The following is a 14,800-nucleotide window of genomic DNA, read 5'->3' on the forward strand; positions in this document are numbered from 1 at the left end:
GTTTACTACAACATTCGCCATAATCGTAAATATTTTTAGAAATTGTTAGATACGGCAGTAATTAACAAAATTATATCTACGAACATTGTGCGCCAATACTAGCAGTGCTCGATATCTCCGAAGTCCTGATATATACAACTATATTAGGGCATAACGGCCCCAAAACATCGACACACTTTCTTATAGGATAGCAGTCCCGACCCCATCGTTCGATATCCTTGTTTGGTATCGATCCCTCTTTTGTCCCAATTACACATGTTGGAGGCTGCCTACATAAAATTCCAAGAATAGTTGAAGTCTAAGAAGATGGAGCGCTTACCTGAAACCTTTGTGCTGAAGTTGTTGCAAGCCGCTTCTCCAAAGCCGGCGCTTGTGCTAGCCTGAATGCAGACCGAATACGTGGATCCCGGGGATAAGTCTGGCAGAGAAAACGAAGCTGTCTCGGAGGAATTCAAGACAACTGATTTAGGTGACAGTGCGTCGGCTGGGAGGTCATTGAACGTGTGGACCACAGAGCAGTTAACCTGCGAAGTGACAAAAAAACGCTGTTTTTTTTCTTTTTCTAATGCAGCTGAGAGAACCCTACAACTCCAGATAAATATCCCCAACTAAGCATTTCGCTTTATTTCCGCTAGAGATCCTAATATTGAATATGCTCACCGCTTTGACAACGTATTAAAGTAAACAAAGTGGCTGACTACAGACAAAAATTGGAGCTTTCATGACCTTGAACAATAGCTCATTGTTCACTGAAAGATAAATGACAATTTCTGCTTTTAATGCAATGTTGAGTGTGGGGAAGATAGAAATACAAGATCCGCCCATTGCGCGCCCAAAACTAGAAAGGCAATCCATGCGGTTGACGTCCTGAGAAATTGCGGTTTCTAGTCCTGTTAGCCAAAAAGAGTACATAACGGCTTTGTTTTTCAAGCTTAAAGCGCGGCAAATGAACGTGCCTTTTGGAGGAAGTTAAGTCATCCGTCTCACAAGATGCTCCTACGTAGTTTACGAAATTGCGTTTTAAGTTTCTAAAGTACAGCAAATATTTCCCACAGTAAAGAACGTTCGTTTCACCAACGAGGCCCCATTTACTGTTTGGTAGAGCTGCGGATGATACCCTAGGCGGGAAAAGTAAAACTTTCTCCTTCTCTTGCGACAGAAAATTATCGAGATTTAATTTGTTTTAGTATTTCTCAACACGTGTCTGATTCCTTATTGTAGTATTCCTGGTTTTTACATAGTGGGTGTCACCTGGCACTCTGGGTTTTTAAATGGGTCAGGGCGAACTTGACGTGAAAAGGATACTTCTCCTGCTCAAACAACAGTGCGTAGTGTTCAATTTTTAGCGCATATAAGGGCACTGCCCGAATGGGCCATATTTTATTGCGCATTCCAATGGAACGTTCTCGAACACCTAAACTTGTAGAAAAGATGTTCAGGTTTTGCGTAAAAGCGTTCCAGGAAAGCCACTCAACCTTCTACAAACTTCAGTTGGAGTCAGTCTACCTACTAAACAAAGCACGCCATACGCACCTTAAATTAAGCACTTTTAGGTTACAGAAACAGTAAACGAAGGATATAGATAAATTAGCGTACTTTGGTGCTGAAAGCATTCCCACTCACGCAGTTTTTACTCGTGTGTTTTATTGCTTATGATTACAAGCCAATATTTTAAAAATCTTGAACGTAGGGCAAGAATAATGCAACACCTAAAAATTACTGCGACTGTAAACTAACCAAGGACGCCAGAAAAATGAACAAGAATAGGGGGCTGAATGAAGACGGTGGAAACGTGTTTTGTATCAGTTGCATGACCCGAAGCATCCTCGATGTTTTTATTACTTCTGTAATACAACAAATCACACGTCTAGCCATTTCCACTTTACCACGCAAGAAACCATTTTAAATCAGAGATATCTGGTCATTTAGCCTGCGCAGCCAAGGCGACTTGACAATTATGCCAGTGTAATGCATCGCTGTAAGGTATGGCCCAAGGTGTTCTTGCTCATGAGACTAGAATCAATTTACCAACCTTGTAGCTACGGAGTGCTCCATTCTTCTGCTTCGGAGAACCCCACTGAATCTTCAGGCTGTACTTGGTCTCCTCCACCAACAGCAGATCTTCGGGAGGGCCTGGAACTGAAACCGCCGCTTTTTTTGTGTCAAAAGTGGTTTATGCTCCCCTTTTTATGCATTGGAGCAGCCTCTCGCTGAAGAATAATAACACTGAGCAACATTTCAGCGGTAGAAGTGGATCTTTTATTATTCAGACTAGTGCGCCAGGCTATAAAAATGCCAAAGAATCTTGAAAAGCAGGTTTCACCAGCTGTCTTTTCTACAAAGTTGCCACTAGTTCAGAATTAGGCACAGTCTGTCTTTACTCATCATTTAAAAGGCAGTGTCAAGAAGTCCCCAATTAAAATGCATGTCCTGTCTTCAGTTCACACTTGATGCTCATTAAAAAATAGCAAATGGCAAGCCACGCTAGAGTTCTAGATAATGAATGCACTGCTAAGCACGAGCCCTTGATTTCCATTTACTTCAGTGCAGAAGTTTTTTTGATGGACACAAATACGAAAACCGAATTCAGTGCATGCGTTAGTCCCGACCTCTATTACTCCCTGTGATTTAAATTATTTGGGAACTTTCAACTAACGCCCTTTTTTTATTACTTGAAGGCAAAATTGCGTTTGACCACAACAACGTAATGACTGCGACGTCCAGTTATCCATTTTGCAAGAACCTCCCTTTACTGAAACCTACCAACATATAATGAGAGCTTGGTAGTGCGTGCCAATACATCAGCATTTCCGGTTTCATGTTTGAAAACATGTCAAAAACTCCGTTTTCAATTACCTTACTCCTATTTATTTATAGTGATAAAATTCTTAGTAATGGGTAAAATGCCTGGATAGAGATGGCGGAACACATTTTGCAATGATTACTATGTCCAAAGTCTAACCTCCACTCACTCTTCGGTTCAAGGCATACATTCGCGAAGGAAGCATTGCACTCTACGTATAGAAAAGAGCATGCATGAGAGATGTAATGGTCCATTTATAGCTTTATTATGACCGAAGTATATTTCCCGACACCCTTGTTTTAAATAAAATACTGTCTGTTAACGCGCGCACAGGCAGTGGAAGCAATGAGGTTTCACAGATGCGCTGCTGCCAATGGCAGCGCCAAAACAAAACTCAAAGGGATATACCTGGAAGGTGAAGGTGGTAACAAGAAAGAAATGTCGCTATCACCTCTACCCAAAACTGGTCAAAAATATGAAACAAATCAAAGCTGTCAACACTGCTCATTCGACTATATAACATGTTTACCATAACAGGAAGGCGAAATTGGCAATAAACTGAGGTCACAAAGTGTACTCTCAAATGTTTGTATAATTTTAAAAGAAAAGATAATAAAATATTAATATAGTGCGGTTTGTTATATTTTATTGCTTAACTAATTTGTTGAAGGTGTGCTTTCATAGCCGAAAATGCTGTTAATGTATTGTAAGCAGAAAGCAGCCTTTATTTTTAAGGGCGAATCCCCTTAAGGGCTTGGGCTGTCGGCGTTTCTTGTCGTCGTCGTAGTCTCATGTCATCGTCGATATAGTCATGGTACTAAAACACTGGGGCAGTCGTTTACGCCTTATCCTAGAACGAAACGCGTGCTAAAGGAACACACCGAGACAATCGTTTTCCAAGAACTTGCGCTAGAGAGTTTCGTGCTTCAACCAAAGCTGTATACCTCTACCCCGCCACCGGCGTAATCTGCGCGGCAAAAAACGCTTAGGGGCCGACAATGCACTTATACACTGCAAGCTTCACCCGTTTCAAAGTCTCATGTCACTGGAGATGTTTTTTGATAAAATAAGGGCCACAGGATGATTGTAGGACGTTTAAAACACCATTTTCGTTTCTGCTGGTCGATTTGGCATTAAAAAAAACGTGTTTTTGAGGCAGACACAGCAAGTCAGCGTCTACGTAACAAAGCAGCTTACCAATGTAACTGAATGATGCATCGATGCTGGCGTCAACAAAAGGGGGAAGCGTTAACAGCAATCACCAGATGACGGATTTCATTTAAGTGTCAGTTGATTCAAGCGGTACATATAGAGGCAGTACGTGTTACCCGGGCTAATCCCTTTCGCTGCCGTTCATCTAACAAATCATTATCGAAGTTACTAGAACGTTTCGCGAGAATATATACAAAGGCATATGACGAAGATCCAATGCTACCAATCCACATTTATTATGGTCATGACAAGACTTTCAAAAAGGGCAACGTTGAAAAACGAGACAAGCAGAACAACAGGGCGAGCGCTTTCCTGTTGTTGTGACAGTCACAAGTTTTGTTTTGTCTGTCTCACGTTTTCCAGTGTTGCACTCTTCGAAGGTTTTGTCATGCATATATACGAACCTAGCTGCCCAGATAGCCATTCTACTGCAGCATGTTTGTTATTTTTCTACATGTTCAGTCATTCCCTTTTAACTTGCCCTGGCGCCAGGTCTGTTGAAATTTTCCAGGTTTTCTCGACCCGCCAGGTTGGCTCAGCGCCTAGGGCGCTGCGCTCCAGGGCACGAGGACGCAGGTTTGATTCCGGGCGACGGCGGCCGCTTTTCTGATTCGGGCGAAGAGCAAAAACCCCCCTCTGTTCGAGATATCGGCGCACGCTAAATATCCCCAGGTGCTTAAAATTAATCCGGAGCCTCCGCTACGGCTCACCTCATCGCCTGCATTGCTTCGGTGCGTTAAACCTTACAATAAAACAAAAAAATTACCACCATCAACTTACTAAAGCTGGCAAAACATGAAATCCTTACCCGAGACATTTGTGCTGAAGTTGTTGCAAACAGCATCTCCGACGCCCGCGCTAGTGCGGGCCTGTACACAGACGAAATACGTTGAACCCGGAGAAAGCTCTGTCATGTAAAACGAGGTTGTGTCGGAGGAATTGAGGACGACAGACTTCGGGGACCATGACTCAGCGTGCAGTTCGTTGAAGGTCTGAGCTAAAGTTGAGTTTACCTGAGGAGGGAGAGAGAGAAGGAAAAATCTTTAGTTGCTTCTAAAGATGACTACACGGCTCTTACCAGTGATTGACAATTTTAAGATAGATGTTCTTGCTTTAAAACCCCCACACTTCCAGCCCTGAAATACACGTCTTCAACATCAACACGTCTTCAACACATCTTCAACACGTCTTCAACAGTACGGGAGTATCCTCATTGCACTGAAGTATTATTTTTTGCCTTGAAGGCGAAAGCCTGGCGATTCCAATTACAACTCCTTCACTATTACTTAATAATTTCGCCACTTTCCTCACTGCCGTTTTTTTTGTGTTTTCGCGAAAACTATTTCTGCAACACCGTGCATTGGTCTCTTCCCTCTTGTCCGTTATTCCGACAATGTGAATTACGCCAGCGAGCCGACTACAGCACATATCTTTGGTATAATCTCGTTTATGCGGGCCTGGTGCGCACCTGTTCTACCCACGTGTCATGACATTCAGGTGTCACGCAGGATTAACAATTCTTCAACTTTTGCAAAGAATATGCCTATGCGTAGTTATTCTGGTAGGTGCAGGACGTCCTTGATTTTTCGTGTCGAGGTGGCATACTCCTTTTGAAAAAAATGCCTAATTTTGCCACTGATTCCTCAGGCAAAAATAATTAACTAAAGCACTTCCAGTGAAAAATTGCACAACAACGTTCTGAGGTTATGCTGTTTGCGTTTCAAGCTTACCGTAATAAAACCAATGGCTCCTAATAAATGATCGACCCTACCACAGAAACCAGTAAGGGTTACGAAACGGCACACAATAAAACTGGAATTTCGCGTTTTCAAGCCTCTTACCACATTGTTTTTTTTCTCGTTTGGTGCTCTGAAAGAATTCAGTTTCATTCTGACCTCTACGATTGGGATATCAAGAGTATTCACTTTTTGCAAGATGCCATCTGCATCGACGATTTTACAACGAAGCTGTTAGGATCTTATTGGTAGGAAAATTTTGTGTCGTAAACAAAATTCCTAAGCAGGACTCAAATTTTCTCGCCCGAGACGTTGAGCGCATGTGTTAGGCTAATCAGGCGTGCAGCATAGACCAGTTGTGTAAAATCTGCATCGACGATTTTACAGCAAAGCTGGTAGGATCTCGTTGGTAGAACATTTTTGTGTCGTAAATGCAAAACCTAGGCAGGACTCAGAAGTTCTCACCCAAGACGCCGAACGCGTGCGTTAGGCTAATCAGGCGTGCAGCATACAGCTCAGTTTTCGTGTAACAAAAAAAACCCATAACAAGCATCGCAACGGCATGATGGATCATAGGCGTTGGTGAGCAATGGAACACCGAACCACCCATGTGTTCTAGTAATCATTAGGTTCGCAGCTGCTGTCGAAAGAGGAAAAGAGAAGGGGGTTGACGTTATTTGAGGGCTAGCGCATGCATCCGTCTAAGCGGGAGTTAGCAGTTCTTTCCCAAGACACTGAGCGCATACGTCAGAACCCAGCAAGTAGCATCAGAGAAGCCGTGTGCCATCCCTAAGTCATCCTAAGCAACAAGGTACATTTCATACCCCGACCGATCAGCTTGTGTACTGGTTTGCAACAGCTGTGCCGAAGATCCACTTTCGCAGGCCGGGCTGGCGTCGACGCTTCGTTTTGCTGAAACAATGTTTCCGCAATTTCTTCGTTTCGCAAACTGTCCGAATACGTCCAACTAAAGGATCACAACATTTTACTGCGTTATTCTGCTGTGAGCGATTACGTGTTCATTCAACAATCACCGACCATGCGCCCTGTTATCAAACTAAATACTGCTATAGCTGTACTAGTATGGTGCCAAATTAGTGGAAAGCATACCTCATCGGACAGTGAGGTCGCCTTGGCAGAGATGTTTCATCGCCCCTCCTGTTTGTTCTATTTTTTCGTGGAAGTAGAAATTATTACCCCAACCACACATTGTATAACAACTTTCTTACTTTAATATTATTTTTCGTTTTGTACTGTAGTTTGCATTTCTGTAAATATATTTTGTTTTCTTTCTTTCAGGAGAAGGTTGGCCTGCGTCGGGTGTTCCAACGCCTTTTCCCTTTCTTTGCACAGTTTTGCCTTATTTGAAACTGAAGATAAAGTACTTCCGAAAATAAATAAATGTTCACTTCCCTTTCGTTACAAAGTATGGAGCTACCACAAAAGCTTGCTGTTTCAAGCCGCTTGACGAGGTGGCTGGCCCGATACTTGCTGCGGTGTTGTAACATAATATAGCCTTTGTAACATAATATAGCCATTTTGTAACATAATATAGCCTACACATTAAAAATCGGGCACACAACTGGACTCGCACACACTAAAATAAAAGAATTCCTTCTCTTCAACTTCGTCTTGTGCATTTTAGGATATCAATTGAAAAACAAGAGAAACATAATACGAAAGCGTATCAAAGAAAGACATTGTGAAAACGTTTTCTTTCTTTCACAAAATAGCAATATGAATGTTCGTACTTCCGATTTTTTCACAGATGCCGGAGAACGTACAATAGTGACTGCATTACATTATTATTGTGCGGTATCGGTGCTGACAATTTCTTTGTAAAGCGCGCCTCCTAAAAACTTGTTTTCTTCTTCATCCCAGATAGCCAAGCAAAATACAGATAATAATTGTTCGCTACTAGGCAAAGAGAATGCGCTAATTGGAACTCATTAAATTGGTTCACTTTGATATTACGATACTGGCGAAATAATTGCAGTGCACGATGCAAGAATGTCACATTTGCAATATTTCGCAGATACCTTTTTGCAGCACGGCGTGCTCAAATCCTTAATAGCAGCTCCCCAGACAACATGGGCATATCTGATAAGGTTAGAAATAAAATGTTTGCAAAAAAGTTTTATTCGTCCAGAAAAGACAACCCTATGTTCTTTATTGGTTGATTATTGGTTGTTTATGTTGTTTATATTTGGTTAGAAATAAAAGATTATATAAAAAGCTCGATGCGTTCAGGTACAACCCTGTCTTGCTTATTACGCCCATAGCTGGTAAACCTTTTTACTCATTGCGTCGACATGCTTATGCCAACCCATATTGCTAGAAAGATGAACCTCAAAAACTTTAAATGATTCCATTGCTTCAATGTTTCCAATACCAAGTGTTATTTTAAGCAAGGTAACCATTTTATTTTTCGGGCGATATAGAATTCCTGAATTGTTTTGCTAGGTTCATGGCTAAGGCAATTTGTTTTGCATAGTTTAGGATGTCATATAGGGTGCTGTCAGGATTTTTTTATTTCGTTACTACTACTCGTGCATGTGACTAAGAGACTGGTGTAGTCTCATTAACAAATTAGCGAAGGTTCGGGTTTTAAGAATAAAGTGTGAAGGTCGTTTAGGAACCGACTGAAAAGCAGTGGCCATAAAATACCACCACGTGCGCCCCCTGCGCTTGTGGTTTTTAGTTTTGATGAAAAATTGTTTAACGACACATGTGGTTTACGGTATTTTTGGTAAGACGCAACTAAATTACGCACAGCAGAATTCAATCTGTAGAACTGTATTTTTGAAGCACTATAGAATGGCTGACTGAATAGAATAATTTTAACAAGTCTATAAAAATTTCTAGAGTAAAACTAACATCTTGAGCTCTTAACAATTTTTTTTGTTTTATCAATGCATTTTTTTATTAGGAATTTTAAAGCCACCATAAAAACCCCTATAAATTCAGAGTTTAGGGCAGGGCATACAATTTTTCTGACACTGGAGTTGGTTAAGTTCCTGGTATTATTTTATTGAGTAGGCACAATCCCTGGGCGGAATGCTTTACTGTCATGAAATTTTGGAGAGAAGATACTCATATCACGTCGTCCGCACGTTTCTATCTCCTCAAATGCGCCTTTTTGGTATTAGGGTATATGGGGCCGCCTAATTCAGGTGACCACCAAGGACCAACGTTTGTTTTTTATTCAGAAGACGTGTTGAACTTTTCGTGGAACAAATTTAGTCCAAAAGTTTATTTCTGTGAGGCAAAATTAGTATATGCAAATTATCATACCACATAGCCAGTCAACGCTCCGTTCTTCTGGGCCGGCGTGTCCCAGTGAATTTCGAAGCCGATTTCGGTGACGTCCGACAGCCGCAACATTTCTGGAGAATCTGGAACTAATAGCGCATAGTTGCTGTAACGGCATTCTTCTGTGATCACAGATTTTTACATAGAACTGTAGTCACGAATGTATAATTATTATCCCATATTCTATTGCAATAAAATCTACTTGTGAAAGGCAGGCTTTCATGTAGCATTTCTGGAGAAACCCTCGAATGACAAAAGCCATTGTCCGGTGCTTGTCAGCTTAAGCCGCTAGAGAGATTATTGTATAGTTTTTCGCTGGGTGATCCTCACCGTCGAATAATTAAAACTTGGCTACATTGCAATGATTTAACACCTTCCTGCTGCACTGCGACGCTTTTTGAAGTGTGCATCATTCTTCGGGTATTTGGGGTTTATTTGGTGAAAAGGCAACTTTCACAAGAATAAAAAATGTGGAAAGCTATAGCACTGGGTTTTATATATTTGCCAGACACCCTCGGAAAATGAATCAACACACTATTTCTTGTTTAATACAAGCTTCGCTCTAATTGTAAATATTTTTCGAAATACTTAGATACTGCCCTAATTAAAAAAAATTAACTACGTATATTGCGCGCAAATAACAGCAGTGTTCGAGATCCCCGAAGTCCTGAGATATACAATTACATTAGGCATAACTGCTCTAAAAGTAGGCACACCTTCTTATATCATAGCAATCGCACCCCCATCATTCGATATTCTTTGTTGATATCGATCCCTCTTCTGTCCCGATTACACATGTTGCAAGCTGCCTACATAAAATGCCAAGAATAGTTGAAGCCTGAGAAAATAGAGCGCTTACCTGAAACCTTTGTGCTGAAGTTGTTGCAAGCCGCTTCTCCAAAGCCTGCATTTGTGCTGGCCTGAATGCAGATCAAATATGTGGATCCCGGTGATAAGTCTCGCTGGGAAAACGAAGATGTCTCGGAGGAATTCACAACAACTGATTTAGGTGACAGTGCGTCAGCTGGCAGGTCATTGAAGGTGTGGATCAGAGAGGAGTTAACCTGCGAAGGTACAAAAAAATCGGTGTTTTTTTTTCTTTTTCTAGTGCAGCTAAGAGAACCCTAGCACTCTAGATAACTACCCCGACTAAGCATTTCGCTTTAATTCCGCTAGAGAACCTAACATTCAATAGGATCTCCGCTTGGATAACGTAATGAAGTAAACAATGTGGCTGAGTACCGATAAAAATTGGAGCTGTAATGACCTTGATCAATAGAACGCTAAATAACAATTTCTGCTGTTAATGCAAGGTTGAATGTGTGGAAAGATAGAAATACGGGATCGCCCCATTGTACGCCAGAAGCTAAGCAGGCAATCAATGCGGGTGACGTCCTGAGATTTTGCGGTTTCTAGTCCTCTCAGCCAAAAAGCGTACTAATGGTTTTGTTTTTCAAGCCTAAAGAAGGGCAAATAAGCGTGTGTTTTGCAGGAAGTTAAGTTCTCCGTCCCACAAGATGCTCTTCGGTATTTTACGAAATTGCGTTTTAAGTTTCCTAAAGTACACCAAATATTTCCCGCAGTAAAGAACGTTCGTTTCACCAACGAGGCCACATTTACTGTTTTGTCGAGCTGCGAATGATACCCTACAGGGGAAAATTAAAACCGGGCCCTTCTCTTGCGACAGAAAATTATAGAGATTTAAATTTTTTTAGTATTTCGTATCACGTGTGTGATTTCTTATTGCAGTATTCCTGGTTTTTATATGGTTTATGCCATGTGGCACTGTGTGGCGTATAATAGGTAAGCGCGAAGATGACCTCAAAGAGATACTTCTTCCGCGCAAACAACGATGCGCAGTGTTTAATTTTTTAGCGCATGTAAGGGGACTGACCGAATGGGCCATAGTTTATTGCGCATTCCAACAGAACATTTTAGAACACCTAAACTCAAAGAAAGTAGTTTGCAAAAAAAGATGTCCCGGTTTTCCATAAAAGCGTCCTTCGAAATCCACTCAACCTTCTACAAACTTCAGTATGAGGCAATCGGCCCTCTAAGCAACTCTCGGCATATGCACCTTACATTAAACGTTTACGCTTTTACATTACAGAAGTGGAAAACGAAGGATATAGATGAATTTAGCAAGCATTGGCGCTGATAGCATTCGCAATCACAGTTTTTTTTTTCTTTTTGTTACTGATAATCACAAGTCAATATTTTAAAAATCTCGTCCGTAGTAGAAGAAAAATGCAACACTCAAATATTACAGCGATTGTAAACTGACATAGGACGAAAGAAAAATGAATCGGAATAGGGTGCTGAATGAAAACGGTGGAAACGTGTTCTGTATGAGTTGCATGAGCGGAAGCATCCTCGCTGTTGTTATTACTTCTGTAATAAAATAAATCAAACGTCTCGCATTTTCCACTTATCCACGCAAGAAACTAGTCTAAATCAGAGCTAGCAGGTCCTTTAGACTGCGCAGGTAAGGTGACTTGAAAATTACGCCCGTGTAATACATCTCTCTGATAATATTGCACAACTTGTTCTCATTAAGATGAAATCAAGTTTCCAACCTTGTAGCTGCGGAGTACTCCATTCTTCTGCTTCGGCGAACTCCAGTGGATCTTCAGACTGTACTTGGTCTCCTCCACCAACTGCAGATCTTCGGGAGGGCCTGGAACTAAAACCACCGCTTTTTTGCATTAAAAGTGGTTTACGCTCTACTTTTTATGCATTGAAGCCGCCTCTCTCTGAAGGATAATAACACTGAGCAACATTTCAGCGGTAGCAGTGGATCTTTCATTCAGACTGGTGCGTTAAGCTATAAAAAAGGCCAAAAGATCTTGGGAAGTTGGTTTCACCAGCTTTCTTTTCTACAAAATTGCCACTAGCTCAGAAGTTGCATGGTCTGTCTCTACTCATCATTTAAAAGGCAGTGTCGAGAAGTCCCCAGTGAAAATGCATGTCCTGTCTTCTATTCACACTTGGTGCTCATGAGTAAATAGCAAAAGCCAAGCCACGCTAGAGTTGTAGATAACGGATGCACTGCTCGGCACAAGGTCTCGATTTTTTTTTACTTCAGTGCAGGAGTTTTTAGGATGGACACAAATAAAAACATAATTTAGTGCATGCTCCAGTCGACTCCTCTGTTACTCCTTGTGGTTTAAATTATTTTGGAGCTTTCAAATAATGCGCTTTTCTTATTACCTGAAGGCAAATAGCGTTTGACCACAACAACGTAATGACTGCGACACCGAGTTATCCTTTGTGCAAAAACCTCACTTTACTGCAACCCACCAAAATATAGTGAGAGCTTTGTAGTGCGTGCCATTTCATCAGCATCTCCAGTTTCGTGTTTAGAAACATGTCGGAATTTTTCAATTTACTCTTTTTAATTATAGTAATAAAATATTTAGTGCTGGGTAAAACCCTACATAGAGATGCCGGAACACATTCTGCAATGAATATTATGTCCGAAGCCTAACCTTCATTGCACTCTTCAGTTCAAGGAATACATTTGCGAAGGAAGTATTGCACTCTACGTATCGAAAGGAGCATGCATGAGAGATAAAATGGTCTATTTATATCTTTAATATGTATGAAGTATATTTCCCGACCCCCAAACTTTTGATAAACAAAATACTGCCTCTTAACGCGTGCCCACGCAGTGGAAGCAATGAGGTTTAACAGATGCGCTGCTGCCAATGACAGCAGCCAAAACAAAACTCACAGTGATATAGATACCAGGTGAAGGTGGTAACAAGAAAGAAATGTCGTTATCAACTCCACCCAAAAATGGTCACAAATATGAAACAAAAAAAGCTATCAACACTGCTCATTCCAATATATAACATTTCTACCATAACAGGAAGGCAAAGTTGGCAGCAAAGCTGAGGTCGCCAAATATATTCTCAAATGTTTGTATATCTTTAAAAGATTAAAAATTAAAAAAAATATCTCTTGCGGCTTTATTATTCTTTATTACTTAACTAATTTATTGAAAGTGTTCTTTAATTGCCGAAAGTGCGGTTAATGTATTGTACGCGGAAAGCAGCCTTTATTTTTAAGGGCGAAGCCCCTTAAGGGCTTGGGCGGTCGGCGTCTCCTGTCATCGTCGTGGTCTCGAGTCACCGTCGATATAGTCATGGTACTAAAACACCGGGGCTCTCGTTTAATCCTGGCCCTAGAACGAAACACGTTCTAAAAGAACACACCGGGACACTCGTTTTCGAACACCTTGCGCGAGAGAACTTCATGCTTCAAGCAGAGCTGCATACCTCCACCCCGCCACCGGCTTAATCTGCGCCTGAAAAAACGCTAAGGGGCCAATATAGCACTTATACACTGCATGCTTCGCCCCTTTCAAAGTTTAATGCCAGTAGAGGTGTTTTCGATAAAATAAGGACCACATGATGATTGTAGGACGTTTAAAACACCATTCTCGATATTGCTGGTCGATTTGGCATTAACAAAACAACGTGTTTCCGAGGGAGACACAGTCAGTATGCGTCTACGTAACAAAATGGCTTGCCAATGTCACTGAATGATGCATCGATGCTGGCGTCATCAAAACGTTGGAAGCGTTAACAGCAATCACCAGACCAAAATTTCATTTAAGGTCAGTTGATTCAAGCGGTATATATAGAGGCACTACGTGTTACCCGGGCTAACCCCTTTCTTGCCGTTCTTCCAACAAATTATTATCGAAGTTGCTTGAAGGTTTAGCGGTAATGTATACAAAGGCATACGATGAAGATCCAATACTACCAATCTACGGTTATTATTGTCATGACAAGACGTTCAAAAAGCGCAAAGTTGAAAAACACAAGACAAGTAGAACAACAGGGCCAGCGCTTTCCTGTTGTTGCGACAGTCTCACGTTTTGTTTTGTCCGTCTCACGTTTTTCAGTGTTTCACTGTTTCAAGGCTTTGTCACGCATATATACGACCCTGGCCAGATAGCCATTCTGCTTCAGCATGTTTGTTATTGTCCTACATGTTCCACCATTCCCTTTTATCTTGTCCTGGCGAGAGGTCTGTTGAAATGTTTCAGGTTTTCTCGACTCGCCACGATGGCAGAGCAGCTATGGCGCTGCGCTCCTGAGCACGAGGACGTGGGTTCAATTCCGGGTGACGGCGGCCGCTTTTCTAATGGAGGCAAAAAGCAAAAACTCCCGTGTGTTGGCGATTTCGGTGCACGTTGAAGATCCCCAGCTGGTCAAAATAATTCCGGAACCCTCCGCTATGGCGCGCCTCATCGCCCGCGTTGCGTCGGCGCGTTAAACCCTATATTCAAATAAAAATTACAAGCATCAACTTACTGAATCTGGCAATAGATAAACTTTTTACCCGAGACATTTGTGCTGAAGTTGTTGCAAAGAGCATCTCCGACGCCCGCGCTAGTGCTGGCCTGTACACAGACAAAATACGTTGAACCCGGAGTCAGCTCTGTCATGTAAAACGACGTTGTGTCGGAGGAATTCAGGACGACAGACTTCTGGGACGATGACAAGGCGTGCAGCTCGTTGAAGGTCTGAGCTAAAGTTGAGTTTACCTGAGGAGAATGAGAGAGAAGGAAAAATCGTTAGTTGCTTCTAAATATGACTACGCGGCTCTTACCCGTGATTCAACACTATAGTTATCTTTTAAGATAGATGTTCTTGCTTTACAACCTCCACACTTCCAGCGCTGAAATACACGTCTTCAACATCTTCAATACGTCTTCAACATATCT

At 41.6% G+C, this 14,800-nt stretch overlaps 1 protein-coding gene across 1 annotated transcript in view; it reads right to left on the reverse strand.

Moving 5' to 3' along the window:
• Nucleotides 1-269: 269 nt before the first annotated feature.
• The window catches only part of LOC144161666 (phosphatidylinositol phosphatase PTPRQ-like), a 110,431-nt gene continuing 95,900 nt past the window's right edge, over nucleotides 270-14,800 (reverse strand). The window contains exons 27-33 of the mRNA XM_077692293.1: nucleotides 14,416-14,620; nucleotides 11,640-11,746; nucleotides 9,923-10,127; nucleotides 9,046-9,152; nucleotides 4,824-5,028; nucleotides 2,033-2,139; nucleotides 270-524 (exon numbers count right to left, since the gene is read on the reverse strand). Of these exons, the coding sequence (XP_077548419.1) occupies nucleotides 270-524; nucleotides 2,033-2,139; nucleotides 4,824-5,028; nucleotides 9,046-9,152; nucleotides 9,923-10,127; nucleotides 11,640-11,746; nucleotides 14,416-14,620 (1,191 nt within the window). The remainder of the gene's footprint in view (nucleotides 525-2,032; nucleotides 2,140-4,823; nucleotides 5,029-9,045; nucleotides 9,153-9,922; nucleotides 10,128-11,639; nucleotides 11,747-14,415; nucleotides 14,621-14,800) is intronic.

Source organism: Haemaphysalis longicornis, unplaced genomic scaffold (genome assembly GCF_048455015.1).
Source record: "Haemaphysalis longicornis isolate Haplotype H1 unplaced genomic scaffold, Haemaphysalis longicornis Haplotype H1 scaffold_12, whole genome shotgun sequence".
Taxonomy (NCBI): domain Eukaryota; kingdom Metazoa; phylum Arthropoda; class Arachnida; order Ixodida; family Ixodidae; genus Haemaphysalis; species Haemaphysalis longicornis.